This window comes from Acomys minous, assembly GCF_964271855.1.
Source record: "Acomys minous genome assembly, chromosome: 6".
Lineage (NCBI taxonomy): Eukaryota > Metazoa > Chordata > Mammalia > Rodentia > Muridae > Acomys > Acomys minous.
The window spans coordinates 102,816,863-102,844,590 of NC_140487.1; the positions used below are offsets into that span (position 1 = coordinate 102,816,863).

A 27,728-nucleotide genomic window follows, 5' to 3' on the forward strand; every position below is an offset into this window, starting at 1 on the left:
AAGAGGGCATATAGATCCCACTATAGATGGTTGAGAGCCACCATTTGGTTGCTGGGAATTGAACTCAGGACCTTTTGGAAAGAGAAGTCAGTGTTTTTTAACCTCTGAGCTATCTCTTCAGCCCATTATTGTTATTATTATTAGGGTTTTTTGTTTTGGTTTGGTTTGGTTGTTGTTGTTTTAAGTCAGGGTTTCTCTGTGTAGCCTTGGCTGTCCTGGACTCATTTTCTAGACCGGCTGGTCTTGAACTCACAGTGCTATGCCTACCTCTGCCTCCCATTTGCTAATGTTTTACACTCTAGCTTTTTTTTACTATACCCACTCCCATCACCTTTAAAATTTAAGTGGTAAACTTCGAAGCCGTTGAAGAATAATAAATGTTTTAAAAGATTTATTTATTTATTATTTATAGAGTGGTCTACATGTATATCTGCAGGCCAGAAGAGGGCATCAGGTTACATTATAGGCGGTTGTGAGCCACCATGTGGTTGCTGGAAATTGAACTCAGGACCTCTGGAAGAGCAGTCAGTGCTTTTAACCGCTGAGCCATCTCTCCAGCCCCCAATAAATGCTTCCTCTCCCCGCCCCCAGATAGGGTCTCTGTGTAGCCTTGGCTGTCCTGGACTCGCTTTGTAGACCAGGCTGGCCTCGAACTCACAGCAATTCACCTGCCTCTGCCTCCTGAGTGCTGGGACCTATAAATGCTTTTAAGAAGAAAGTAACTACAGAAAAGCCTAGGAATATAGTTAGGTCACTCTGAGGATTAGAAGTTTTGGAACTCAGGCTACTCAACCAGATCACTCCAAGCTAACGTCAAGGAAAAGCTTTCCTTCCCCTCCCAAGACCCCAAAGATCTCTCTGGATATAAAAAGAAATACGTTCCGAACAACATGTTGTCCCCAAATTATAGAAAGTGGTGAGACAAAGCTGTTAATCCACCGCTTCTATTATTTAGAGAGGCCATCTAGACACTGATTAGATCTGCTGGGAAATTTGACCCAAGAAGTGAAATCAAGCCTTCAGAAAGGTTACTTGCTTGGAGTCTCAATGACAACGGAGTAACGGAGTCTGCGCAGCTCCGCGTTTGCCAAGGTGAGAGGAAGTGACGCAGCCACTGAGACACCTAGTGGTGAGGAACTTCACTGCACCATTATTTCGCCAGTTGGGCCCCTGAAGAATTCAGAACGGTACCTTCCTCCCTTTGCTCCTGTTCTGTCCCCAAGCCAGGTCTCTGTTAGATGAATGAAATTCCAGCAACACATACCAATACATCCAAAAAAAAGAATGGCCCGCGGAAGGTTGAGAGAACTACAAAGTTAAATTAACATTTGCTGACCACTGTTGTGGTTTCTCCAGCCCTCGGGGTGCAGTTGAAGACGCAAATTGAGTTAATTGAATTCATATTCCTTGGGAAGCAAAACTGTGCTTCGTCAATCCTATTACCTCCATCCCCGCCCTTCTAGGCCTCATCAAAACTCAACCCAGAGGATAATTATAACTTTCATGTGTTATAATTACGGAGTTTGAGTGGTAAGATGCCTGCATTCAGAAAGTTACAAGATGAGTATTGTTTTACGTGCCACTCAAGCACCATAATTCACTGCGTATTTCAAAACTGCGTTATTTATTCATTTATTTATTTATTTATTTATGGCTGGAGAGATGGCTCAGCCGTTAAAGGCTAGGTTCACAACCAAAAATATTTATTTATTTATTTTGTTTTCTGAGAGTTTCTCTGTGTAATAGACCTGACTGTCCTGGAACTTGCTCTGTGAATCAGGCTGGCCTCAAATTCACAGAGATGCTCCTACCTCTTGCCTCCCGAGCATTCAGATCAAAGGTATGCGCCACCACCATCTTGGCTTGAGTTATGTTTAATATCTGAAACTAATAATTAATATTTGGGGACATCCTTCAATTATTCTAGTCCATACTGAGGATATTACCACTGGGCTTTGTGCTTTGGTGGTTTAAAGAGAAGTGTGGCTGGGCGGTGGTGGCGGTGGTGGCGGTGGTGGCCCACGCCTTTACTGCCAGCACTTGGGAGGCAGAGGCAGGCGGATCGCTAGGAGTTCGAGGCCAGCCTGGTCTACAAAGCGAGTCCAGGACAGCCAAGGCTACACAGAGAGACCCTGTCTCAAAAAATAAAAAACCAAATAAATAAATAAATAAATAAATAAAAGAGGGGTGTGGAGTGGGCGCAGTTGGGTCATACTTGTAGTTGTAGCTCTCAAGAGGGCCTGCCAAAGGTTAAAGGCAGCCTGGGTTGTAGAAAGCCTTGTTGTGGAGAGCTGCGAGGTGCCACGCCTTAACATGGCGTAGGCTTCCACCTCCCGCCATCCCAACCGGCGAGCGCTCTCTAAGATAAACAAGTCCTCATATGGCAAAAGGCTGTGCAAGGGTAACAGGTGATCTGATGACGAGCAGTCCTGCTCTGACACGGACCTATGAGGAGGTGGCGCCTGGCATGAGCTGATTGGCCCTTGAGTTGTACTTAAGCTTGGCCCTTCCCTTCTTCGGGGCCATTCCCACTGAGCTTAATCCTGAGTAAAGATCTCGAGAAGAAGTCTGGTTGTTGGTGTCTTATTTCCCCTGGACGGTGCGGTGCCCACACCTTGTCACAAAAATACAAAGTAATTGGGCCAGAGAAATAGCTCAGAGTGGGGGTGCCTGCCATCCAGCCTGACCACCTGAGGTCAGTTTCTCTAGAACCTATATGGTAGAAGAAGAGAACTGACTCCCAGAGTTGCCTCCTGACCTCCATAAAGCAACACACACACACACACACACACACACACACACACGGAAAAGAAAAAAGAAGCTTAGACACTGACCTCATGGTAAAAAATACAGTATTGTTTCTAAATCGTTTTGTTTTGTTTTGTTTTGTTTTTGGTTTTTCTAGACAGGGTTTCTCTGTGTAGCCTTGACTGTCCTGGACTCACTTTGTAGTCCAGGCTGGCCTCGAACTCACAGCGATCCACCTGCCTCTGCCTCCTGAGTGCTGGGATTAAAGGCGTGCGCCACCACGCTCGGCTTCGGTTTGTTTTTTGTTTTTTGTTTTTTTTTTTTTTTTAAGACAGAGTTTCTCTGTGTAGCCTTGGCTGTAGACCAGGCTGGCTTTGAAGTCACCACAATCTACCTGCCTCTGCCTCCTGAGTGCTGACAGCATGGGTCACCAAGCCTCGCTGTTTCTAAATTGTTAATATGAGTGATTACTGTAAGAACTAAATGAGTAAGTCATATGCCCGTAATCCCAGCACTCGGAAGACAAAGGCAAGAGGCTGGTGGCTATGACACACTGTGCCCACTCTTCCCTTGGTGCTGTGTGTTTGTGTACATTTGGAACATCTGGAGGAGTGGACAGTATCAGGAAGAATGGGAAGAAGGAAAGGCTTGAATGTCTCAAGGGGAGGAAGTCAGTGGACTTCGTGCAGGGCAGACCTGGCTGGTACACATTCATGAACTGTTTTGGGTGTCTTCATGGTCTTTGAGGCAGTCCACGATCATGCTGTTGTAGCAGCTTTCCTTGTAGGCTGGTGGTCCTCCTCTCTGATGCTGGGCTGGGCTTTCTGGAATACAGGCCTAGACAGGGTCTCTCAGATGTCACCGCCCCCACTGCTTTTCTTCTCTCATAAGACAGGATGTATTAGCAGAAATATAGTTATATCCAATAGCTGATAATGATGTTGAGTGAATCTAGGTGTGGTCTGCTTTCCAATTGCTTTGTCTCTCATTTTTCAGCGTCACCCAGCCTTGCTGAGACCTACGTGGCTGTTATAATAGTTCTGACTTGGTAGCATAAAGATTTTTGTTTTTGAGACAGGATCTCAAAGACATAGCCTAGGCTGCTCTTGAGTATATCATCTACATCAGAATCACCTTAAACTTTAAATCTTCCTGCATCCACTGCCAAGTGCTGGGAACCCATGCTAGTGCTTTTTGTTTATTTGTTTTGTTTCTGATTTCTTTGTTTGTTTTTGAGACAGGTCTCTCTGTGTTAGCCTTGGCTGTCCCGGACTCACTTTGTGTAGACCAGGCTGGCCTCGAACTCACAGCAATCTGCCTGCCTCTGCCTCCCAAGTGCTGAGACTAAAGGCGTGCACCACCATGCCTGGCTTCTTTCTTTCTTTAAACATTTATTTTATGTATGAGTGTTCTATTTGCATGTACACCTGTACACCAGAAGAGGGCATCAGATCCCAGGATAGATAGTTGTGAGCCACCATGTGGTTGCTGGGAATTGAACTCAGGAGCTCTGGAAGAGCAGACAGTGCTCTTAACCGCTAAGCCATCTTTCCAGTCCTGACAATGCCTTCTTAAATGCATTACAAGGCTGGGCTTGGTGGCACATGCCTTTAATCCCAGCAACTGGGAGGCAGAGGCAGGGTGGGGGCGTGGAGGTGGTGGAGTGGGGTGGGGTAGTGGTGTCGCTGTGAGTTCAAGGCCAGCCCGGCCTACAAAGAGAGTTCCAAGATAGCCAGAGCTACACAGAGAAACTCTGTCCCAAAAAAACAAAACAAAACAAAACAAAAACCAAACAAACCAAAAAAAGATTACTAACTTACTATGATATACTGATTAGACTTTCCTAACTAAACATCTTTTGTCTTCTCAGATATAACACTTGGGTGACTTTAGAGTTCCTGTGTTTATGCTTGTTTTGAGACAGGGTTTCTCTTTGTGTCCCCGGCTGTCCTGGCTAGTTGTTTTGTGTTCGTGCATGTAAAAAGTAAAACAACAAAACCAGAACAAAACAAAGTAGTATTTAATGTGACAACTTCAGGATCTTTGAAAGAAGGGGACTTTTCAGAATCATTGTATTAGGTTAGTGTGTAGTAGGAGAAAACAAAAATTTGTTTGTAGGCAATCATAATATCTAAATAGAGGAAGCTAATTCTTTTTGTTTGTTTGTTTTGCTTTGCTTTTCGAGACAGGGTTTCTCTGTTATCTTGGCCATCCTGGACTCACTTTGCAGACCAGGCTGGCCTGGAACTCACAGCAATCCCCCTGCCTCTGCCTACTGAGTGCTGGGATGAAAGGCGTGCACCACCACGCCCAGCTCACAAATTCTTAATCTAAGAATTCAAAGCTGTGTGCGGTAACTCTCACAGCTTTAATCTACAGAGTAAGCTCCAGCACAGCAAGGGTTATCTTTAGAGACCGTGTCTCAAAAATAAAGAAGAGAGGTAACAGCTGGGAGGGGCACTAAAGGATATAGCTGGTGGTCATCAAGGAAGCTGTAGAGGGGCGGGAACGCGCCTCAGTGGTAGGGCAGTTGCCTACCTCGGCTTCCAAGGTATGAGGAAGACTGGGGGTTTTTGAAATGACATTTGTTTTGTGGGAACGTGCATCTATGGACATGGCAACTTGGCTTGCAGGAGTTGGTTCTCCCCTTTCACCATGTAAGTCTGAGTGACTGAACTTATAATCATCAAGCTTGGTAGAAGGACTCTGTCTCTGATGAACCAACCATCTTGCCGGCACCACACTGATGGGTTTGGGGAATCTGAAGGAAAGGGGATGCTGCCAATTGGCTGTCTGTTGTTGTTGTTGTTGTTGTTGTTTTTTTTTGAGACAGGGTTTCTCTGTGTAGCCTTCGTTGTCCTGGACTCACTATATAGATCAGGCCGGCCTCGAACTCACAGCGATCTGCCTGCCTCTCTGCCTCCCAAGTGCTGGGATTAAAGGTGTGCGCCACTACGCCCGGCTGCCAATTGGTTGTTTACACACATACTTATTGATACCCAGATATTGTAAAAAAAAAAAAAAAAAAAAAAAGAAACAAAACATTTGTTTTTTAAAAGATTAATTTATTTTATGTATATGAATGCTCTGTTTTCCATGCACACCACAAGAGGGAATCAGATTCTATTGCGTATGTTTGTGAGCCACCATGTGGTTGCTGGGAATTGAACCCAGGACCTCTGGAAGAGCAGTCAGTACTCTCAACTGAGCTATCTCTCCAGCTCCCAAAATATTAGTTTTTGGTTTTTGTGGGCTGAGAGTTGAACCTGGGGTCTCAAGCAGGCTAGGCAAGCACTAGCCTACTGAGTTATGTCCTCAACCCTGCACAAAACTTTCTTTCAACAGTGTCTCACTATGTAGCTATTGCTGGCCTGGAACTCACTGTAGACTATGCTGGCTTTCGAGCACCTACTTTTTTTTTTTTTTTTTTTTTTAAATAAGATTCATTTATTACGTATACAATACTCTGCCTGCATTATACATGCAGGCCAGAAGAGGGCATCAGATCACATTATAGATGGTTGTGAGCCACCATGTGGTTGCTGAGAATTGAACTCAGAACCTCTGGAAGAACAGTCAGTGCTCTTAATCTCTGAGCCCGACCAGGCTGGCTTTGAACTCAGAGATTTGCCTGCCTTTACCTCCTGAGTGCTGGGTTTAAAGACTTAAAGACTGTTGCCCAGACAGCCAAGGCTACACAGAGAAACCCTGTGTCAAAAAACTATAAAAAACAAAACAAAACAAAACAAAGACCGTTGCCCAGTACTTGAGAGGCAGAGGAAGCTGGATCTCTGAGTTTGAGGCTAGTCGGCTCTACAGAGTCAGTTTGAGAACAGCACTGTATACAGTGCTCTGCCTGCATGCCTGCATGCCAGAAGAGGGAGATCCCATTATATGTGGCTGCTGGGACTTTAACTCAGGACCTCTGGAAGAACAGCAGAACAGTCAGTGATCTTAACCTCTGAGCCATCACTCCAGCCTGAAAAATTCTGTCTTGAAAAACCAAAAACAGCTTTCCTGTGGTATGTCCTATGAGAACATGCCTCTGGCAAAGGACTGCCTTCATCGCTCTCCAGAAGAAGAGAAGAGGAAAGACAGGAAAAAGCGCTTGGTGTGAAGCCCCAGCTCCTACTTTATGGATGTGATATGTCCAGGATGCTGAAAAATCACCACAGTCAGGTGCCCAGCACTCAGAAGGCACAGGCAGGTGGATCGCTGTGAGTTCCAGGCCAGCCTGGTCTACAAATTGAGCTGAGGACAGTCAAGGCTAAACAGAAAAACCCTGTCTCAAACAACAACAACAACAACAACAACAACAACAACAACAGGCTGACAGAAGCCTGGTCTACAATGGGAGTACAGGACAGCCAGAGCTTGTTACACAGAAAAACCCTTATGTTCCCCCCCCCTGAAAAAAACAACAAACACTCATAAATTGTATCTGTAACTTGTTACTTATTGTATACACATATGCAGCCACATCTGCTGCTTCTTCTTACCCTGAGAAACTGAGCATCTGCAGGGCAGGCAAGCCATAATACCAAAGGCTATGTAGTTAGGCGTGCTAACCGATGCCCGTTTTCGTATTGGACAAGTGTATTCACTTAAGCCCAACAGCACATATATTATAGAACTACAGCAAGCTTTTATTATAGGCTATTTTTGCTTTTTCCTTTTTCTTAAATTTTTATTTAGTTATTTAGGTTTTCCAAAACAGGGTCTCTCTGTGTAGCCCTGGCTGTCCTGAATTCACTTTGTAGACCAGGCTGGCCTCGAACTCACAGAGATCCACCTGTCTCGGCCTCCCAAGTGCTAGGATCAAAGGCGTGCGCCACCACGCCCAGGTTATTTTTTCTTTTTTCTTTGGCTTTTCAAGACAAGGTTTCTCTGTGTAGCTTCAGCTGTTCTGGACTCACTTTGTAGACTAGGCTGGCCTCAAACTCACAGTGATCTGCCTGCCTCTGCCTCTTGAGTGCTGGGATTAAAGGCATATGCTACCTCGCCTGGCTGTTTATTTTTTATTTATTTTTTGGTTTTTTTTTTTTTTCGAGACAGGGTCTCTCTGTGTTAGCCTGGGCTGTCCTGGACTCAACTTTGTAGACCAGGCTGGCCTCGAACTCACAGCGATCCGCCCGCCTCTGCCTCCCGAGTGCTGGGATTAAAGGCGTGCGCCCGGCCTTTGGCTGTTTATTTTTGAAACAGGGTTTCTCTGTGTAGCCCTGAGTGTGTCCTGGAACTCACCAGGCTGGCCTTGAACCTGGAGTCCACCAGCTTTTTGCCTCCTCAGTGCTGGGATAGTGTGTGCCACCACCGCCCAGCCTTAATTTTTTTTTTTTGGCGGGGGGCGGGGAGGGGGGGAGAACATTTCATGTAGCCCAAGCTCGCTTCGAACTCAATGTAATTGATAATGTAGGGATAAACTTGCACTCCTGACTAGTCTGCTTCCAGCTCCCAAGTAATAAGCTCACATGTGTTTGCCACCCTGCTGGCTTCCGATGGGGTCTTAATAAAAATTAAATCGTTGTGCTTAAACTCTGAGATTTTTTTTTCCCTAACTACACTGGCCTGGCACTAAGAAATGTTAGATAGTAGGCGCTCAGTTTATAACTTTGGACAAGTTGAACTTGTTTTTTTGTTTTTTTGTTTTTTTTTTGGACAAGAATAGCGGATTGCCACTAGAGGAAGACAAGAAAGAAAAGAGGCTTTCTCGGCTATCAGGGAGCTGATAGGGCCCTGGATATTTGATTTCACCGGAAAGTTGCAGGGCATGCCCATTCAAAATTCTCCCAACAAATAACAACGGCGTATAGACAATTCTTTACCCGTTCATAGGTCAAATGGAAACTTCAGCCCTCCCTACCTCCCGCCTCTCACTAGGGAGCCAATAGGAAAAATTTAGGTTTCATCATCAAATACTGTACTTGCTATTGGCTGCTCGAGCTGCCAATCTAGGGAAGGAGGGCCTGGCAGAACTGGCCTATTTAAGAAGAAGACAAAGGCGGCACGCAGCTTGTGCCGTCCGCCATTTTGTGCAAAGCAAAGTGGCATCCACGTTCCCCGAGCGTCTTCTTCGCTTCTGCCTCGACCGCCCCTTGACCATAGACATGTCTCGGGATCGGTTCCGGAGTCGCGGCGGTGGCGGTGGCGGCTTCCACCGGCGTGGAGGAGGCGGTGGCCGAGGCGGCCTCCATGACTTCCGCTCTCCGCCGCCTGGCATGGGCCTCAACCAGAATCGCGGGCCCATGGGCCCGGGCCCTGGCGGCCCGAAGCCACCGCTCCCGCCTCCTCCACCGCACCAGCAGCAGCAGCAGCCTCCGCCGCCGCAGCAGCAGCAGCCCCCGCCGCAGCAGCAGCCTCCGCCGCACCAGCAGCCGCCGCCGCACCAGCCGTCCCATCAGCAGCCCCCGCCTCCGCCGCAGGACTCGTCCAAGCCGGTCGTCCCTCAAGGCCCCGGCTCCACGCCGGGAGTGAGCAGCGCGCCGCCTCCGGCCACTTCGGCCCCGCCTGCCAATCCCCCGAGCACCGGCGCCCCGCCCGGCCCGGGTCCTACCCCGACCCCGCCGCCCGCTGTCCCCTCCACCGCCCCCGGACCGCCTCCGCCCTCGACGCCGAGCAGCGGGGTCTCGACAACCCCGCCACAGACCGCTGGCCCTCCGCCTCCTCCCGCCGGCGGTGCCGGTCCCGGTCCTAAACAAGGCCCGGGCCCTGGCGGTCCGAAAGGAGGCAAGATGCCTGGTGGGCCTAAGCCCGGAGGTGGCCCGGGCATGGGCGCTCCCGGTGGCCACCCGAAGCCACCGCACCGGGGTGGCGGGGAGCCCCGCGGGGGCCGCCAGCATCACCCGCCCTACCACCAGCAGCATCACCAGGGGCCCCCTCCCGGCGGGCCGGGAGCCCGCACGGAAGAAAAGATATCCGACTCGGAGGTGAGTAGCTGTGCCACGGGCGAGCTGCTGTGTCCGTTTTCCTAAGATGGCGGCGCTCCCCTACCCTCGGCGTCTTTTTTTTTTTTTCCTTCTTCCACCTCCCCCCCCCACCCCGCGGCAGCGCAGGAACCATTTTGTCGCTAGCCGGAAGCCGGCCTGCGCATGCTCGCGAAGGCGGGGCGGAGCGCTGTGGGTCTTGGAGTCCGCTTAGGGGTTGGCTTCCAGCGGGAAGGGCTCTTTGGGAGGACACCCTGTCCGCTGTTGCTGTGCACTGCTGGAGGCCAGTGGCAGTCCCTTGGGACCCAGCTAGTGTAAATCAGAGGCCCTAGGTGCTGTTGGAGAAAACAGGCTAGCTTAGTGGCGTCCTCGTTTGGTCCATTTAGATAACGCTGTTGAAGTCAGGATGTTGTATTGACCGGCGTTTGTTAATGAAGGCGGATGTGTTTCACAGCATTTTATCTGATCTCTGATCTTCTTCCTAATATTAGAGATAGGGATCTTGTTAGATGCCCGAATACGGTACAGCCTGGTTGTGTTGGTATGGAAAGAAAGTCCTTACTAAAGGCATATGCATATTTGGGCCAACCACATTTTTTTTTTCCTGCTTTGTCTGGTGTCTGATTTCCGGTTTCTACAATAGGGTTTTAAGGCCAATTTGTCTCTCTTGCGGAGGCCTGGAGAAAAAACTTACACACAGCGCTGTCGACTGTTTGTGGGGAATCTACCTGCTGATATCACAGAGGATGAATTCAAAAGACTGTTTGCTAAATACGGAGAACCTGGTGAAGTTTTTATCAACAAAGGCAAAGGGTTCGGTTTTATTAAACTTGTGAGTGTATTTTTAAATTGAATTTATTTTTATATACATAACAGTTTTGGGTTTTGTTTTTCCCCCTTCTGTAAAGATTTGAAGGTGTGGTTTTACATGGGAAGAATTAATTGGCTTTGAAGTTTTTCATGCTTGATACAAATCAGCATAGTGTTTATTGGGACAGATCTTCAGGCCTAGGGATGTCCGGATGTCGGGAGGTGGAGAGGAGTTGGTGAAGACGACGAAGCCTGAGTTGAGTTATAGGAACAGGACTGAGTGATAAATTGAACATTAGCCAGTTTGGGAATTGTTTAAAAAATGTTTCCAATATTTCCAGGAATCTCGAGCATTGGCTGAAATCGCCAAAGCTGAACTTGATGATACCCCCATGAGAGGTAGACAGCTTCGGGTTCGCTTTGCCACACATGCTGCAGCCCTCTCTGTCCGGAATCTTTCGCCCTATGTTTCCAATGAACTGCTGGAAGAGGCCTTTAGCCAGTTTGGTCCTATTGAAAGGGCTGTTGTAATTGTCGATGATCGCGGAAGATCTACTGGGAAAGGGATTGTTGAATTTGCTTCTAAGCCAGCAGCAAGAAAAGCGTTTGAAAGATGCAGTGAAGGTGTTTTTCTTCTGACAACGTAAGGTGTCTTTTGTTTATACTAAGTTTTTTATAATTTTGAGGGCTAGTTGCAGTAAAGTTAAGATGAGGAATCCTTTCTGTTACTAGGACTCCTCGTCCAGTCATTGTGGAACCACTTGAACAGTTAGATGATGAAGATGGTCTTCCTGAAAAACTGGCCCAGAAGAATCCAATGTATCAAAAGTAAGGCTAAGCTTTTTGATGCTCTAAAAGAGAAGTTAGGAGCCAGGCAGTGGTGGCGCACGCCTTTGGGGGACAGAGGCAGGTGGATCACTGTGAGTTCGAGGCCAGCCTGGTCTACAAAGTGAGTCCAGGACAGCCAAGGCTACACAGAGAAACCCTGTCTCAAAAAACAAAAAGAGAAGTTAGCAATTTTCTAATTCTGCTTAGAACGTTTAAATATTTTAAGTTACTATGTATACAGTGCTCTGCCCGCAGGTCAGAAGAGGCATCAGATTACATTATAGATGCTTGTGGGCCACCATGTGGTTGCTGGGAATTGAACTCTAGAAGAGCAGTGAGTATCCTTAACTGCTGAGCCATCTCTCTAGCCCCAAACTTCAGAATTTTTAAAATATATCTGGTTGGTCTGTTATGTATGCCAGGCTGATCAAAATTTGTGAAGACCTCCTGATGCCTGTTTCCCAAGTGCTGGCATCATCGGTGTGAACCATCAAGTCAAATATGTTTTTATGACAAACATATTTGACAATATTGCTTGAATATGCTTATACAAATCTGGCTCAGATGGAAATTTTGTTTAGTTAGATTTCTTTTCTTTCTTTCTTTTCTTTGCTTTCTTTTTGAGAAGATGATTTTTCACACACCTTAGTCCCAGCACTCAGGGAAACAAAGGCAGATGGGTTTACAAAGTCCTGGACAGCCCGGGTTTGTTACCTGAGAAACCCTGTCTTGAAAAACCAAGGAGGTGGTGGTGGTGGTGGTCGTGGTGATGGTGGTAGGGAACACAGGTTTCTCTGAAGCCCTGGATGTCCTGGGACTTGCTTTGTAAACCAGACTGGCCTCAGACTCAGGCATCTGTCTCTCAGAGTGCTGGGACTAAAAAGCATGCGCTAGCACCTCTGCCTTTAGTCAGAACTTGAATCTGTTGGATTAAGTACATTCACATGGGATTCAGATACGGGCTTAAGTTGCATGAGACCCAGCTCCATATTGGTGGATAAGCCTGGATAAGAAATTTGGCCATAGGAAAGGGGTAAGGCAGTGTTTCTGACCTCTTCTCATTTTTATTCTCTATTTTTTATCAAAGCAAGGTTGCTCTGCCTAGCCCTGGCTGTCCCAGGACCCTATAGACCAGGGTGGCCTGCTTCTGCCTGCTTGCCTGCCTCGCCTTCTCTTTGTTCCCTGGTTTAGATACAGGATCTCACTGTAGACTACTACATCACCATGCTTTCTTGGCTCCTTGCTTTATTTTTATATCATTGCTCCTTGATTTAATACAATTTATGTATTTGTACAGGAGGCAAGTTGACCACACCAGCCAGGGCTACACACTGAACCTTGTATCAAAAGTGGGAGGGGATCTTACAAAGAAGATGGCATTGGAGGAATAAGTAAGGGTGCAGGGGAATGAGAGGTAGCTAAGAAATGTAGGCAGAAACCCTCAGTCAATGTCAGCAAAGTATGATTCAGTTTTTAATGCGTGTGGGTGTTTGGTTTTAAAATTTTATTTATTTATTTATTTGGTTTTTTGAGACAGGGTCTATCTGTGTAGCCTTGGCTGTCCTGGACTCGCTTTGTAGACCAGGCTGGCCTAGAACTCACAGCGATCCTCGTGCCTCTGCCTCCCGTCTTTTGTGTTGGTGTTTAATGTGCATGTATATGTCTGTGTACCGTGTGCCTGCTTTTCAGGGAGGCAAGAAGAAGGTGTTACATCCTCCTCTCAAAGTTGCCTGTGGTGCTGGGACACAGACCTCGCCAGCCCCTTTTACCCTATATTGTTCTTGATTTCACTCTATTTTTATGTCATTTCTGTTTCTTTTCTTTTTGTTGTTGTTGCTTTCTTTCTTTCTTTTTTTTTTTTTCCTCGACAGGGTTCTCTTGTGTTGTCTTGGCTGCCCTGGACTTGCTTTGTGGACTAGGTGATTCACCTGCTCTGTCTTCCAAGTCCCTGGATTAAAGGCATTAGCCACTATACTGGGTTTAGGACTTTTACTTTGGCTGGGTGGTGGCGGCCCACGCTTTAAAAAATTTTTTTTAATTAATTAATTACTTTTTTTGGTTTTTCGAGACGGGGTTTCTCTGTGCAGCCTTGGTTGTCCTAGACTCGCTTTTGTAGACCAGGCTGGCCTCGAACTCAAAGCGATCCGTCGGCCTCCCAAGTGCTGGGATTAAAGGCATGCGCTTTTAATCTCAGCACTCTAAAAAATCAATGACTGCCGCCGGGCGTGGTGGCGCACGCCTTTAATCCCAGCACTCGGGAGGCAGAGGCAGGCGGATCGCTGTGAGTTCGAGGCCAGCCTGGTCTACAAAGCGAGTCCAGGACAGTCAAGGCTACACAGAGAAACCCTGTCTCGAAAAACCAAAAAAAAAAAAAAAAAAAAAAATCAATGACTGATTCTGCCCCCTTTCAGCGCTCAGTCTCATAGGAGCTGCTGGTTAACCATTATGAGGTTGCTTCTCTCCCTTAAAGGGAGCAGTGGTCCAGTTCAGATGAAGGATGCCATCATAGAGAGCCTTGGATTCCTGGTGTTAGAGACACATCCAGCAGCTCTGACCTGCTTGCCACGGCTACTACATCTTTGTTTCTTCCTTCCCTATAACAGCCAGAAAATGGGGAGGTAGAAGCAGGCAGATAGATTGCTGTGAGTTCTAGGCCAGCTTGGACTACAAAGTGAGTCCAGGACAGCCAAGGAAGGCTACACAGAGAGATCCTGTCTTGAAAAACAAAAACAAACAAACAAAAAGAGATTTTTGCTCTTTTAGGAATTCAGGTAAATACTGCATTCTCAAAAGTGGCTTCTGTATACATTTTGTGTTGTCAGGGAAAGAGAAACACCACCTCGCTTTGCTCAGCATGGCACATTTGAATATGAATATTCTCAACGATGGAAGTCCTTGGATGAAATGGAAAAACAGCAAAGGGAACAAGTTGAAAAAAACATGAAGGATGCAAAAGACAAATTGGAAAGTGAAATGGAAGATGCCTATCATGAGCATCAAGCAAATCTTTTGCGACAAGGTATAAAGGCCTCAATTTTACAAATAAGGATCAGTTGGCATTTTAGAGTGGCCAGAGCATCATTAATTTCCAAATAATTTCCAATGTTTAGATCTGATGAGACGCCAGGAAGAATTAAGGCGCATGGAGGAACTTCACAGTCAAGAAATGCAAAAACGTAAAGAAATGCAATTGAGGTATAGTGTGACGTTCAGCCTTCCCTTCTGTGTGCTCTAATGTGTTTGGATTTGCAGACAAGATGCACCAAGCTCAAATTTGTATTAGAAAAGCTTATTCTCTTTGCCAGAATCCTGCTATGGCTAGAGTTATGTTCTAGACTATGGACTACACTTTCTGAAATGCACAGACAAACCACTACTAACTAGCCTTTTTCAAGTGCGGTTGTTTTCTGAAGCAGGTGGTGCTGTGTGGCACTAGCTGGGGATGGTTTCCTTCTGCCTCCTGAAGTACTTATGTTCAAAGGCAGCAGTCGCCGCACTTGGCTTCTTAGGTATAAATTTTAAAGGTAGGGATGACATTTGGTTTATATGCCTGAAAAATATTTGTAGGCAAGAGGAGGAACGACGTAGAAGAGAGGAAGAGATGATGCTTCGCCAGCGTGAGATGGAAGAACAAATGAGACGCCAACGAGAAGAAAGTTACAGCAGGATGGGCTACATGGACCCAGTAAGTTTTGTGGTTTAATTGTTGTCTGAGTACTCTCTAGGTGTGGCATAAAATTACACATCGTAAATGTAGCTGTTTGTCTCCTGTGTGCAGACTGCTGCTTACCATAACCAGATCACACTGGATTAAATTTTATGGAGGTTTTTGTTTATTTGTTTGCTTGATTTTAATAGTCTAGCCAGTTTTCAGAACACTGAAAACCACAACCAACTAGAAAATCATGCATTTGGAGCTTTAAATGGTTTTGTGGTTTTTGAGGCAAAATTTTTGCTAAGTAGCTCTGGCTGGCCTGGGATTCTCTGTTGGTTTCAAACAGAGATCAGCCTGACTCCACCTCCCAAGTGCTACAGTTAGAAGTGTGTGCCACGAATCCTGGATAAAGTTTTTTGTGTTGAAATTTTTTTTCTTCTTGTAGGTTTCACATTACAAGTAAGATTTTCTTTGTGCTTTTTCCCCCAGAGAGAAAGAGACATGAGAATGGGTGGTGGCGGAGCGATGAACATGGCAGGTGAGTGAGCGGCTCACTCAGGGGTCAGCGCACAGCACAGCGCTCTGCAGGTGGTGACCGCTCTCTTTGTTTCCTAGATCCCTATGGGTCAGGAGGCCAGAAATTCCCACCTCTAGGTGGTGGTGGTGGCATAGGTTATGAAGCCAACCCTGGAGTTCCACCAGCAACCATGAGTGGTTCCATGATGGGAAGCGACATGGTAATGTATCCTGTGGGGCATAGTACAAAGGAAATTCTTAACTTCACAACTGGAGTGCTTATTTTTCCTCTCTCTTTCTCTCTTTTTTCAAGTAGCCGACTGGACTTTTAGTTCCCCCATCGTGTAAATACATATAAGACCGAGGACTACTTTGGCAATGTAGAGCTGTGTGTGGTAACCTACCAGATATAAAATGGTTGCCAGCAAGGAGTCAATGCTGTCAGCATGTGGAATTATCTTTGGCATTAATAGATAGGAATTTTCCATGTTATTGTCTGCACTTTTGAACCTCCAGTGCATGGCAAATCCAAATTTTAGAAGTTAGATAATTTTACATGGTTTTTCTGCATTCAAGTGAGAAATGGCACAGTGCCATTCTTTGAGCTGGTATTTGCCATAAATAGGAATCAGACTCGAGGTTTGTAGTCTTAGCATGTCAGAGTGACAGGTAGGACTTTGTGGTTTCTATTTCTATCAAGAATAGGGGAACTGCTAGTGTTTTGACTCGTCGTTTCCCACCTGTTGGGTCTCTCTGTAGGTACATCTAAAAAAACTGATGTTTCTACTTTGCTACAGGGTAGCAAAAAACAATAATTTAAGCATACTGGTGGTGTGCATTTGTTCTGAATCCCTTGATGGAATCCTGCTTTATTTCTATGGAGATAGCCAGTCAGGTGCTTTCAAATAGTGAATTTTGTTATGAGTGGTTGCAGTAGGGTAGGGCTTTCTGATCCTTAGGATCTGCATTTTGGTGGGAATGGGTTTTCATAGCTAAATTGGCATCTAAACAATTTACCTGCAGGCTTTTGTCTCAAGAGCTGCATTTTATTTATTTTTAAGCTTAGGATTTATTTTATAAATAGAAATTGAAGGCTTTAGTGTGAGACGTTTAAAATCTGCCTAAGGCTTCTTGAGAATTAGTTGTTAGCATTGTTAAGTTTCTTCAAATTGAACTTAAAAATTAACTCTTTGGACCTAAGTACTTTCCAAAAGGCACAAGGTGTATATATCAAATTTGTTAACTAGTTTAACATGTGTTTAGTTTAGGTTCTATGGCTAGACATAGGTTTATACATTTAAGAGCTCCTGGGTTCTTAGATATTGTAATATAACTCAGAGGCCTCCAAAATCTTCTTTTTGCTCTTTCATAGAACCCATAGACCTGAAGATTTTAAGAAGTAACAATTGAAAGTAGTCTGTTAAGTAGTTCTACAGTGTTTTGTTTTTTGTTTAAAGTTGAGATTATAGGAGTAGTTAAAGCCTGGTGCCATCTTTATTTATTTTTATTTATATACGTTGAGTAATTACCATTTTGAGAAGAATTTTAAGTGGAATGCCTGTAGAGTAGTTTGGCTGTTAGGATGTGTGGGTTTCATTTTACTTTGCGTTTTAAAGTCAAAGTACCTAAAAGTAGATGACTTGGTTAAGTCACTCACTGCTTTATCGCAGTCATTTTAGCTTGGTGATAGGCTGATTTGGGAGATATCTGAAACATGGAATCATAACAAAGTGACTCAGTGCACTTTCCAAAACTAGGAACAAGCTGGACTTTGAAATAGGTGGGCTGTATGTTGTGTATGTAACAATGCAGAAAACATACTGTGCATGTAAGTGTCTCTGGTTAGAGTGATGGCTCTGAAGTGTGGTGTGCCTGTGAGATGACAAAACCAGTTCTTGATCAAGTTACTGTGCCGATTAAGTAAAAATCTTAGGTTTTTGTGCTTTTTCTTTTTTGTAGTCTGGTAGCATTTTATTAAGCTTCATTCCAACCTTTTAAGATTTCTGCAACTTTGCAGATATGTCTTAAGATCTTGAAAAGCACAAGGTTTCTTAAGCAGCACATGCCACTAACTGGTGAGTAGGCCTTTGTCCCTTCGTTGAGTGAGTTGCCTTTGTCTGATTGGGCTTGTTAGGCTTGGAGATCACATCTGTTCATACCTGGACAAGTTTTTTTCAGTGGATTAATCTGATGTGAATTGCTTAGAACTCATTTTGGAATGGGTTTTCACATCTGCACTAATTCTTAAATTTTTTAGCACTACAGGGAAGATCTATTCTTTGAAACAGGTGTATGAGAATGGCTCAAGTGGGAACATACCACAAGGCATGTATTACCGTAAACTAATTTTCAAATTACCCTTTTTTCCTTTCTATGTTCCCGGTACCTGTGGATCGACTCATTGGTGATTGTATCGACGAACGTTGACTACGGAACCTTCTAAAATATTTACTTAACACACATGGACATCAACTACATTTAATGAACTGTTAATTACTGTTGCAATAGCGTACTGAGCGCTTTGGGCAGGGAGGTGCGGGTCCTGTGGGTGGACAGGGCCCTAGAGGAATGGGGCCCGGGACTCCAGCAGGATATGGTAGAGGGAGAGAAGAGTATGAAGGGCCAAATAAAAAACCCCGATTTTAGATATTGAGGCTTTCATTCCAGTTTGGTTTTGTCTTTTCTTGTTTAGATACCACTTTTAAATTCTTGCATTTTAGTAAGAAAGCTACCTTTTTATGGATGTTAGCAGTTTATTGACCTGATATTTGTAAATGGTCTGTTTGGGCAGGTAAAATTATGTAACGCAGTGTTTGAAACAGGAGAAAATTTCTTTTTATTTACCTTTTTTTTTTTTTAACTGTATAATGTTTCTCAAGTTAATGGCAGTGTACCTTGTGCCACTGAATTTCCAAAGTGTACCATTTTTTTTTTACTGTGCTTCAAATAAATAGACAAATAGTTATTCTGATCTTGAACTTTGCCATTCATGCTTCTATGCACATTAGGCTAGGCATTTTCCTTGGGAAGCATGAGCTTGTGCAGGCCTTTGAGTGGCATATGCCACATCTGGGAAATGTATCTGGAGGCTGAGTATTGCTTTCTGCAAATGGTGCCCCCCACCCTGTGTTTTAAAAAGAAATGCATATTGAAGTAGTTAGGATTTGTTTGGCATTATAGGAAACAGGCTGGTGCTAAGCATTTTTCAATGGTTATGCTAGAAAAGTTGAACTGTAAGTCTTAATTCAGGAACATGTATTAAGATTATCGAATGGGCGTAAACTACTGTAGGTGGGAGAACAGGGGGTTTGGTTAAACAGATCCCTTATGGCCCTGTCTAACTATGATCCTTTCCTCACGCTTTTAAACATGGAAAGATCATCTTGTTGCATTTCTCCTATTGTTTTGTTTTAAACAAATCCCAAGCCCTATAAATGGCTTGTACTGAACTTTTGCATTTGAATTAAAGATTGTTAAACATGAAGCCTTTTCATGTATTACTTCAAGTGATTTAAAAGATGGGATTTAGTCTGAAATTTTAAACTGAAGAGTTAAGGGTTAGTTAACTCTCAGGTAGGTTTAGCCTTATGTACTCTAACATACACCTCCTTGTGCTACTTCTATTGAGCAAAATCTGTAGTCCAAAAAAAAATCTATTGGTTCTCTTCAAGAGCTCGTGGTGACTGTTCCCTAGTAGGACTGCCATATAACCATTCTCACTATGGAGTTGGCCTGTTTATATCCTTCTCTTTAACACAGTACTAAGCCTGGAGAGAGAGTGGCTTCAGTTACAGAAGTACAAATACTCTTTCCTCCCACTGTAAGCTTGGGGATGTTCTGATGATGTCAGTTGATTGTCAACTTCATTGAATTTCCTTTCATTAGAACAAGAGACTTTCTGACTTGATAATAAAGTAGACTGATTACTGTTGTCTATGAGTATAATGGGAGCTTGATTTTCTTCCCAGTGTAAATATGTTAGAGGAAAAACTTCTAACAGTACGTAATTAAATAGCTTGGCTCTGTTCTTAGTTACATTTCCATTCCAGTCTACATTTTAGAACTTTTCACTATGGAATGTCTTCATCCTTTTCACCTCTATCCTTGGTGCTGATTGGCAAAAGAAATTCTAAATCACTTGCTGAGGTTGAGTATTGTGCTTGAGTACAAAAGGAGACCTATTGTGGAAAAAATTGAGTACTTCATGCATAGGAGAGGTGTAATTTAAAAAGTAAAACACTAGTGGATTATAAAAAGCATGTCATTAAATGGCTGTTTGACTGACAGGTATATGGTGTATTAAGGGAAAAAAGTCTCCTTAGAAAATACATTTATTTTTATTCACCAGCACACTTGGAAATAGGTAGTTCTGTCATAATTATGGTGATCAGAAAGTTTTTGGCCCAAGTGAAGTCAATAATTGGTGATACATAAAAGTTTCTGTATGGAAACAAAGGTCTGGATTTGAAAGGAGCTTATTTGGTTGAATTGTATAGTAGGGACCATAATAATGAGAAGATTGAGGGGTGTTCATGGGACACCCATGGAGGGTGAATTTGAATGTGTATATGGGTGGGGGTTGGAAGGGAAGTGGGAAAATCTGCCTATAAAATTAATGTTTGAGTTTATTTTTCAGATTACATGCCTTTCTTTATAAGGGATGCTGGCACAGACCCCTAAATTAAGCATTTGGTAGTAGTATACCTTTGAAGAGTGGTGAGGGTACTTAGAGGCTCATTTCCTCAGACTGTGGCTTTTGATAGCCTTAGTGTGGGCTGTAGAGCTGCTGAACAGTGTTTAGCAGATACGGTTGCACAGTGTCAACCAACATTGACTTTGTTCATGAAACTGTACCAAAGGTTGTAAGCTACTGAGACTTTCAATAAGTCTGTGATGGTTTAGCCTATTAGTGAAGTTAAATCATTTTGAGCAGTTGAAGCAATAGCTAAAAGGGAAACTTAGGGTGGGAGGGGAAGATAATGGGATGTATTTTAGACATTTTCCTTTTGAAGGAAACCACTTGCCCCTATTTATTTCTTCCTTTACTTTCTCAAAATTTTGTTTGCAGAGGACACTTGAAAAATTTCTCCTTTCAAAGTTCTCTAAAGACAATAGTATATTTAGTAGGCAAGCTATAAGCTGAACCCATTGGCACTCATTATGTGGTGAAACCATATTTTGTCCATAAGACATTAAATTCTAAGTACTTTAATACCCACCACTCTTTAGTGTTGCACCACTAATAAGGAGATGGTTTGGGAAATTGTAATGTTAGACCTGTGCAATCCTTACAAGTGGCATATCATGGCAGATACAAATTTAGGTACTTGGCTTGGGCAAGCCACAGTTGTGGTGGAATGTTCTGTGGTATTCTTGGACTGGAATTGTGCACTATTAAAAGTAGTGGCCTGCTACATAACTGCGTTTAGCCAGCATTTCTGCAGTGCGTAACTGTGAGGAACGTAGTACCGCAAATGGCAATGGACATTAGGACCCGGATGTAGTATTCCTGCTTGCTCCAAGATTCTCATTGCCGACTGCATACAGGTAGGTAACAAGCAATATAATCTAACTTGGTGACTTGCTATGTGCTTTTATTCAGTGGGCATTCTGACATCACACTTCTGACAGTGAAATTACAGTGCAGCACCTAATACTTGTATGATAAGCTAGGTTACTTCAAAATACGGGTCTGGGGTTAGATCTGTAATTCGTTAGGAAGAATTCAGTGTTGTTGGAGTTCTCAGAAAGAAAAAATGCAAACTTGAATCTGTGCCTTGACTCAGTTTTGTGGCTTTCTTTAGTTACGTTGTAAATGAAAATAAAATGGAACACATCTGGTTGTTGGGGGAGGGAACCAAACCATACTTGACCTGGGGTGCCCATACATAGCACCTTGGTGAAGACTGTAGTATGTGATGACTAGTCTCCTTAGTAGCAAACCTGACCTCCCGTTGGTCACCAGTGTCTTAATTTCATTATGCATTCTTGGCAATTGTTCTGCAAGTTGAGTGAATTAAGGCTAAATGACACGGGGTGGTTGAGTTTCTTTTTCTTTTTTTTTTGTAATGTGATCAAAAATTTTCAGGTTGGGCTTCATGGGAACACTTGTTACTAACTTGGGCTTAGATGGGAGCCTTATGAATAGTTCAGGTTTATGTGGCTTGTCTAAATATGTTTATATTCTAAACTTGGGGGAAAATAGTGTGCAACACTGACTTCCTTACAGTTGAAAATGTGTTGGGAATCATTCCCCATCATAAGACACCGTCGTGCATTCTGTAGAGTGAGTACATTTGTTCAGAGTAGTTCTTTGAACTTCGTTCCCTACCTTGAGGGATGTGATCAAGTTCAAAATGATCAACAATCACAGGAGTACATAAGCACTTTCCTTTGTTGCTTAGGGCTTGAACTTTCTATCAACTGTTGTTCTAGACCTCAATTCAATTTAACCTTGGTGTTTAGGTAGCATGCATGAGAAAACAGCTTCCACTCATAATGCTTTCTGCTCTATAACTGGAAAGTTTGGTCTTTTTGCATACGTGCCGCTGAAAACTTCAGGACTGTTGAGAATTTTTCTTTCACTGAATCACGAAAAATGGCTTGCTCTTGGTCAGGCAAGTCAGATGGTGGGGCAGATTGTATTTTACTCCAAGCAAGCAACTGGTGATTACTGATAGGTGACAGCAATGGTGACTTAGCTCCTTACAAAATACATATCAAACAGTGTGATACGAGCATCACTACCTGCCTGAAACCCTGTTGGGCATTTTAGTGTCATAGTCTGTTAAATCGGTAGCATGTGCTTGCTACCGTGGCTCGGCTAGAATTCTGAATGTTAATAAGAGCTCAGGCTTATTTCTTCTGAACAGAAACAACTTGGAGAGAATACGCTTGATATACGAACTTTAGGGGGCGTGGGGTGGGGTGACTTCCTCCCCTGCTCTGCCTTAGTATTGTATAGGCTTGTATTGTTCCTCAGAATGAGAAACCATGGACTTAACATAGATTCCTGCTAGTTTAAATTTGTATGTAGGCAGAAGTTGTGAATCTTATATTTGGTTTTTAAAACACTCAAAAAAACAAACAAAAAAAAACCAAAAAAAAAAAGAAGCTGGTAATTTAGTGGGTTCCAGCAATACTATATACTAAGGTGCTTGCATTGTATTTCATAATCTTGTTGCAACCACAATTGATATTTTTTAAATGAAAGCCTAAGTTCAGAGGTGTGATGCCAGAATGTGATATCGTACTGTTAGGCCCTTGGAGCAGATCCCGGTGCTTTCTGAAAGATGAAAGAAATGTAATGGATACTCTCCATACCATACAAGGCTGCTTGCAGCCCACCAGCAATGCATACTCTCACTCTCCCTAATGAAGAGATGCGTGTGATTAGCTTTGGACTTTAACTTTAATGGGGGTGCATGTCTCCTATTGTTAATCATTGTCAGCTGCAGTGACATGATCCACAGTCCTGCATTTACCGCTGCCTTTGTGTTAATGATTTTTGGACAGGTTTTAGAACTCTGGGGTATTTGTCCTGGGCCTTTTCTTGGTTTGGCTTTAGCTGATAATGTTTAGTGCTGTCTAGCTAGTGTAGTTCTCAAATGGCTCCCTACTAGGGAGAGAGTACAGAGGACTTAACTGCTCCTTTTATCATCTGTCATTGCTGCTAGATAATGATTGGCAATTTTTTAGAGATCTCAACTGCTATTGGTAAACAACCAACCATAAAAACTATGTTTTTGAACAGCAGTGCTGGAGAAAAAAGGTGAAAGGGCCTGGACATAGAATAGGGATAATTGGAGAAGGGGGAAAGAATGCAAAACGATATAGTATCCCTTATGGATGGTCCATGTGCAACAGTAATGATACAGGGAGGAAGAAAAACCTGGAACTTGAATTTAAGGCTGAGCTTTGTGTTTCTTGTGTACTGTGCCAGGTATATTGTGAAGGTCAATGACTTCTCCCTCAGAAAGACCGTCCTTGCTATCCCAGTAAGGCATAGCTTCCCTGCCCTAACTTTAAACCACAGTTGAGGACTTGGAAGACAAAGATTAAGGCAAATAAGATAGCGGGGTTAAGAACTACAGTGTTGTGTGCTGTGGGAAAGGGTCAAAGCACTTCGGAGCCTATTCCACTCACGATGAATTGACTGGGGAGCAGGGCATGTTGTAGAGCTGATGGCTCGCTTAGTAAGGTAAAGGTTGTCACATACCTTCACATAAGGGATAGTATATTTTGAGTTGCAGTCAAACTTCACTGTGCTCAGACTGGTGAAAATAGAAATTAGAGGCTTTTGTATTTTAAAGAAGATAGTTTTCTTTCTAATTCTGTCATCTACCTATTACTTACATAAAGAATAATTTTAGGTCCCCCTCATAAAATTTCTTCCTTTTTTGTTTTTTTTGTTTTTTTGTTTTGTTTTTTTAATGCTACAATTTATTCCAGTCTTTAATCTCTGGAATTTTGCTCTTTTAAATTTGAAAGTTAACTAGCGTTTTTCAAGCCTTTATCTTATACCCTTATCTTTCATACTAACTTTTTTTTTATTATTCTTTAGGTAAGAATAATTGATGTTGGCTGATTTTTGGAGTCTTACTTGAAGTAAGTGTCCTTAGAAATGGAGGATTAGGCTGATTTATTTTTGGGTGATGGCTTAAATAACATTGAGGTGAAAATGTTCTGGTCCTTGAACATTTGCCAGGACGCTGGTTTGACTTTTTTGAAAGCTTTGCATAATGGAGAGTGCATCTTAGGAATTAGGGGCACCTGCTTGTATGTGCTGTCTAATGCCTGGGTTTTACTTGAAGTACCAAGGGCTAAGGATTTGAGCATAGTCATTAAAACAAAAAGACTGTCAAGTAGTTTTGTTTTTCAAGACTGCGCCTCTCTGTAGCCCTGGCTGTCTGGCCTTCAACTCACATCAACCAGCCTCCTCCGCTTTCCTGAGCGCTGGGATTATTAAAGGCATGTGCCACTGTACCCAGCGGACAACACTGGCTGGCCATCCACAGAAACAAGGTTTGATTCCTAGTACTTTTAAGGTACACCAAAAACACTCAACACATTGAAACAACTTTTTGAAAATTATTAAAGAGAGGAAAAATAAAGAGAGGAAATATGCTGTATTTTCTTATTGAAGGTACATGTGTTAGAATCTTATTCATGCATGGCAGGGTGGATCTTCTAGTCGCCTAGAATTGTTCAGAGCCTGTGCCCCCAAAAAGTAATTTTTCTTATTGTAGGTGGAATAAGATCTTCTCAAAGCATCATACAGCGTGGGCCAGCCAAGAAGAAAAGCCACAGATTGCTTGGACTGGTGGTAAGTGAAAATGATGCTGGGATTTCTGTTGAGCCAGAGGCTGGTGTGTCCTCGAATGGCTGGATCTTGACTGTCAATTAGAACAGGACATTGTAACTTCAGGTCTCCAGAGACCTGGCCTTACAGGAAGGTGTCACCAGACTTGCCATGAAGGATGTTAGGCCACCACTAACTGGGCTACAACTGTAGCTCAATGCTGGACGTGGTGGCACACAACTTTAAATCCCAACACTCAGGAGACAGAGGCAGGCAGATTGTTGTGAGTTATAGGACAGCCTGGTCTACAAAGCGAGTCTGGGACAAAGAGAAACCCTTGTCTTGGAAAAACAAAAACTAACTGTAGCTCTTAGCTAATACAAGACTGTTACCAATGACCGCCCACATTTCTTGAGTTAACAGGACGGTGTACAAATTGTGTTTGAGGTTTCTTTTTCTTTCTTTCTTTATTTTTGGTGTGTTTGCGTTTTAAGTGTTTCAGTATATCCTTGGCTGTCCTAGACTTGCTTGTAGACCAGGCTGGCATGGAACTCAAAACAGTCTGCCTGCCTCTGCCTCCCAGAGTGTTGGGGTTAAAGGCATGTACCACCACACTGGGCATACTTGAGGTTTTGATGCCATTTGGATTAAGTATACTTTTTAATTGACAGGATCAAGTGAGCTGTGTCCCTGTAGCTCTTTGCTACTACTAAATTGTTAACTAATAATCACATTCCTTGATTTAACAGGGTGGTGGTGTTAGAGCTTAGTTTGAAGTTTTGATTAATCATATTTTTTAATTGACAGGATGAAGTAAGCTGTATCAGAAAATGAGTCAAGAGGAATGAATTTACTGGCATTAATAAAGATATTTTTGAAACCTTGATTGTCTTTTGTTTAAATTAATTCCTAGGATTTGTCTGGATTATGTGCCCGAAGTTTTAACTCTAGGTAGCAAAGCTGATGGATGTTTTTTAATTTGGTGCCTTCTACATAATATGGTCTGACTGGGAACTAGCAGAGTTACTGAAGTATTGAGTGGTGCAGGAAGAACAGGATGGTTGGCAAAGTTTTTATTGTTGTGGTTTTTCCTTTGGCGGGGAGTGTTGAGACAATTTCACTGTGTAGCCTTGCAGTCCTGGACTCTTTGCAGACTAGGCTATCTTCAAACTCAAAGCAGTTGGCGTGTCTGCCTCCCTGAGTGCTGGGATTAAAGGCCCATGCCACCATGCTAGGCTTTTCTTTAAGGTTTATTTATTTTATTTATTGTATATGAGTGCTTTATCTACAGAAGAGGGCATCAGATAGCAGATTATAAATGGTTTTGAGCTACCATGTGATTGCTGGGAATTTAACTCAGGACCTCTGGAAGAGCAGTCAGTGCTCTTAACCTGAGCCATCTCTCCAGCCCATAATTAAATGTTAAAAACAGAACAAAACCAAAATCACAACATTTGATTAAGGTATGGTTATACATTCCTTTGAGACTAAAGGGAGGCAGGGGCAGGTGGAGCTCTAGGAGTTCAGCCTTGACTACATAGTTGCAGGACAGCTGGATCTACTAAAAAACTAAATGTATGGACCTGGGTGTAGTAGCGTATGCCTTTATTCCCAGCACTCTGGGAGGCAGAGGCAGGTAGAGGCTATGAGTTCGAGGCCAGCCTGGTCTACAAAGCATGTCCAGGCTACACAGACCTTGTCTTTGGGGGGGGGGGGCTAAATGAATATTTTGCATGTATGTTTGTGCACTGAATGCATGCCTGGTGCCATGGAGGCCAGGAGTCCTCAGTTTTTCAGAAGCTGGTCTTACAGTTGAGAGCAACTCACGGAGGTGCTGGGAATTGAACCAGCATAATGCAGAGCCTTTTCTCAAGTCCCCAACTACTTTTTTAAAGGATGAAAAACTAATATATATGTTTTAATTATGTCTTCTCCAGCCCCCCATAAGATTTCTCAGTGTATCCTTGGCTTTCCTAGACTCACTTGTAGAGCAGGCTGGCCTTGAACAACAATATGCATGCCTCTGCCTGGGACTGAAGTTGAGCTCCACTGCGCCAGGCTTCTTATTCCTGGCTGTCCTAGAATGGTAGAGCCCAGGTCTGACTGCTGCTGCCTCCCAGGTGCTGGGAATAAAGGGTTGTGCCACCACCTCCCAGCTACTGCTTCACCATTTCCCCCATTTTTAGATTTAAAAATATTTTTCAGGAGTCTAGGCGTGGTTCCGCTTGTCTTTTATCTCCACTCTGGAACCAGAGGCAGGCTTATCTTTTGAGGGCCCCCTGGTCGTCAGAGAATTCCAGGACAGCCAAGTGCATATTACACAGAGAAGCCCTGTTTGAGGGGGAAAGCATGTGAAGGAGCCAGTGAAATGGTTCTTAGGTAAAGGAACTTGTGTCGACAGAGCTCTAGGACAGCCTGAGCTAAAACAATCCTGGATGAAAAACCTCCAACCCTGCGTGCGCCCCCTTCCCCCATCATCAAAAGGACCCAGATTCAGTTCCCAGCACTGTACGACAGCTCACAACTATAATTCCAATTGCAAGGGACCCGATTCCTTCACACATAACATCAATGTACAGGAAAAACACTTTGCATGGAAAGTACTTTTGTGGAGACCCTGAATTGACCCAGGGGAGAGTTTCTTTTTTGGGATAAAGGGCCTTTTCTGCTTGTATCCTTGGCTGTTCTTTAATACCTCAAGTGCTGGTAGTATTAAAGGTAGGCCTCACCATATCGAACCCCCCCCCCCTTTTTTTTTTTTTTTGGTTTTTCGAGACAGTGTCTCTGCGTAGCCTTGGCCATCCTGGCCTCACTTTAGACCAGGCTGGCCTCGAACCGACAGCGATCCGCCTACCTCTGCCTCCCGTGCTGGGATTAAAGGCGTGCGCCACGGCTTCGAACTCCCTTTTTAATTAAAAAATGTTCTTCTGATTGGTAGTGTTTGAGATGA

The 27,728-nt window shown here is 43.8% G+C and overlaps 1 protein-coding gene across 2 annotated transcripts; it reads left to right on the forward strand.

Annotated features, from left to right (window-relative positions):
• The first annotated feature begins 8,723 nt into the window (after nt 1-8,723).
• SFPQ (splicing factor proline and glutamine rich) lies at nt 8,724-25,662 on the forward strand. 2 transcript variants are annotated; one of them, XM_084787159.1, is made up of 12 exons: nt 8,724-9,671; nt 10,312-10,500; nt 10,820-11,121; nt 11,211-11,306; nt 14,129-14,325; nt 14,417-14,501; nt 14,874-14,991; nt 15,451-15,499; nt 15,577-15,698; nt 24,041-24,084; nt 24,726-24,802; nt 25,586-25,662. In XM_084787159.1, the coding sequence occupies exons 1-10, from the start codon at nt 8,853-8,855 to the stop codon at nt 24,062-24,064; spliced, it is 2,001 nt and encodes a 666-aa protein (XP_084643285.1). In that variant the 5' UTR covers nt 8,724-8,852; the 3' UTR covers nt 24,065-24,084; nt 24,726-24,802; nt 25,586-25,662. The 2 variants fall into 2 exon arrangements, with proteins under 2 accessions (XP_084643285.1, XP_084643284.1); XM_084787158.1 differs by lacking the exons at nt 24,041-24,084; nt 24,726-24,802; nt 25,586-25,662 and adding an exon at nt 17,986-19,408.
• The last annotated feature ends 2,066 nt before the right edge of the window (nt 25,663-27,728 follow it).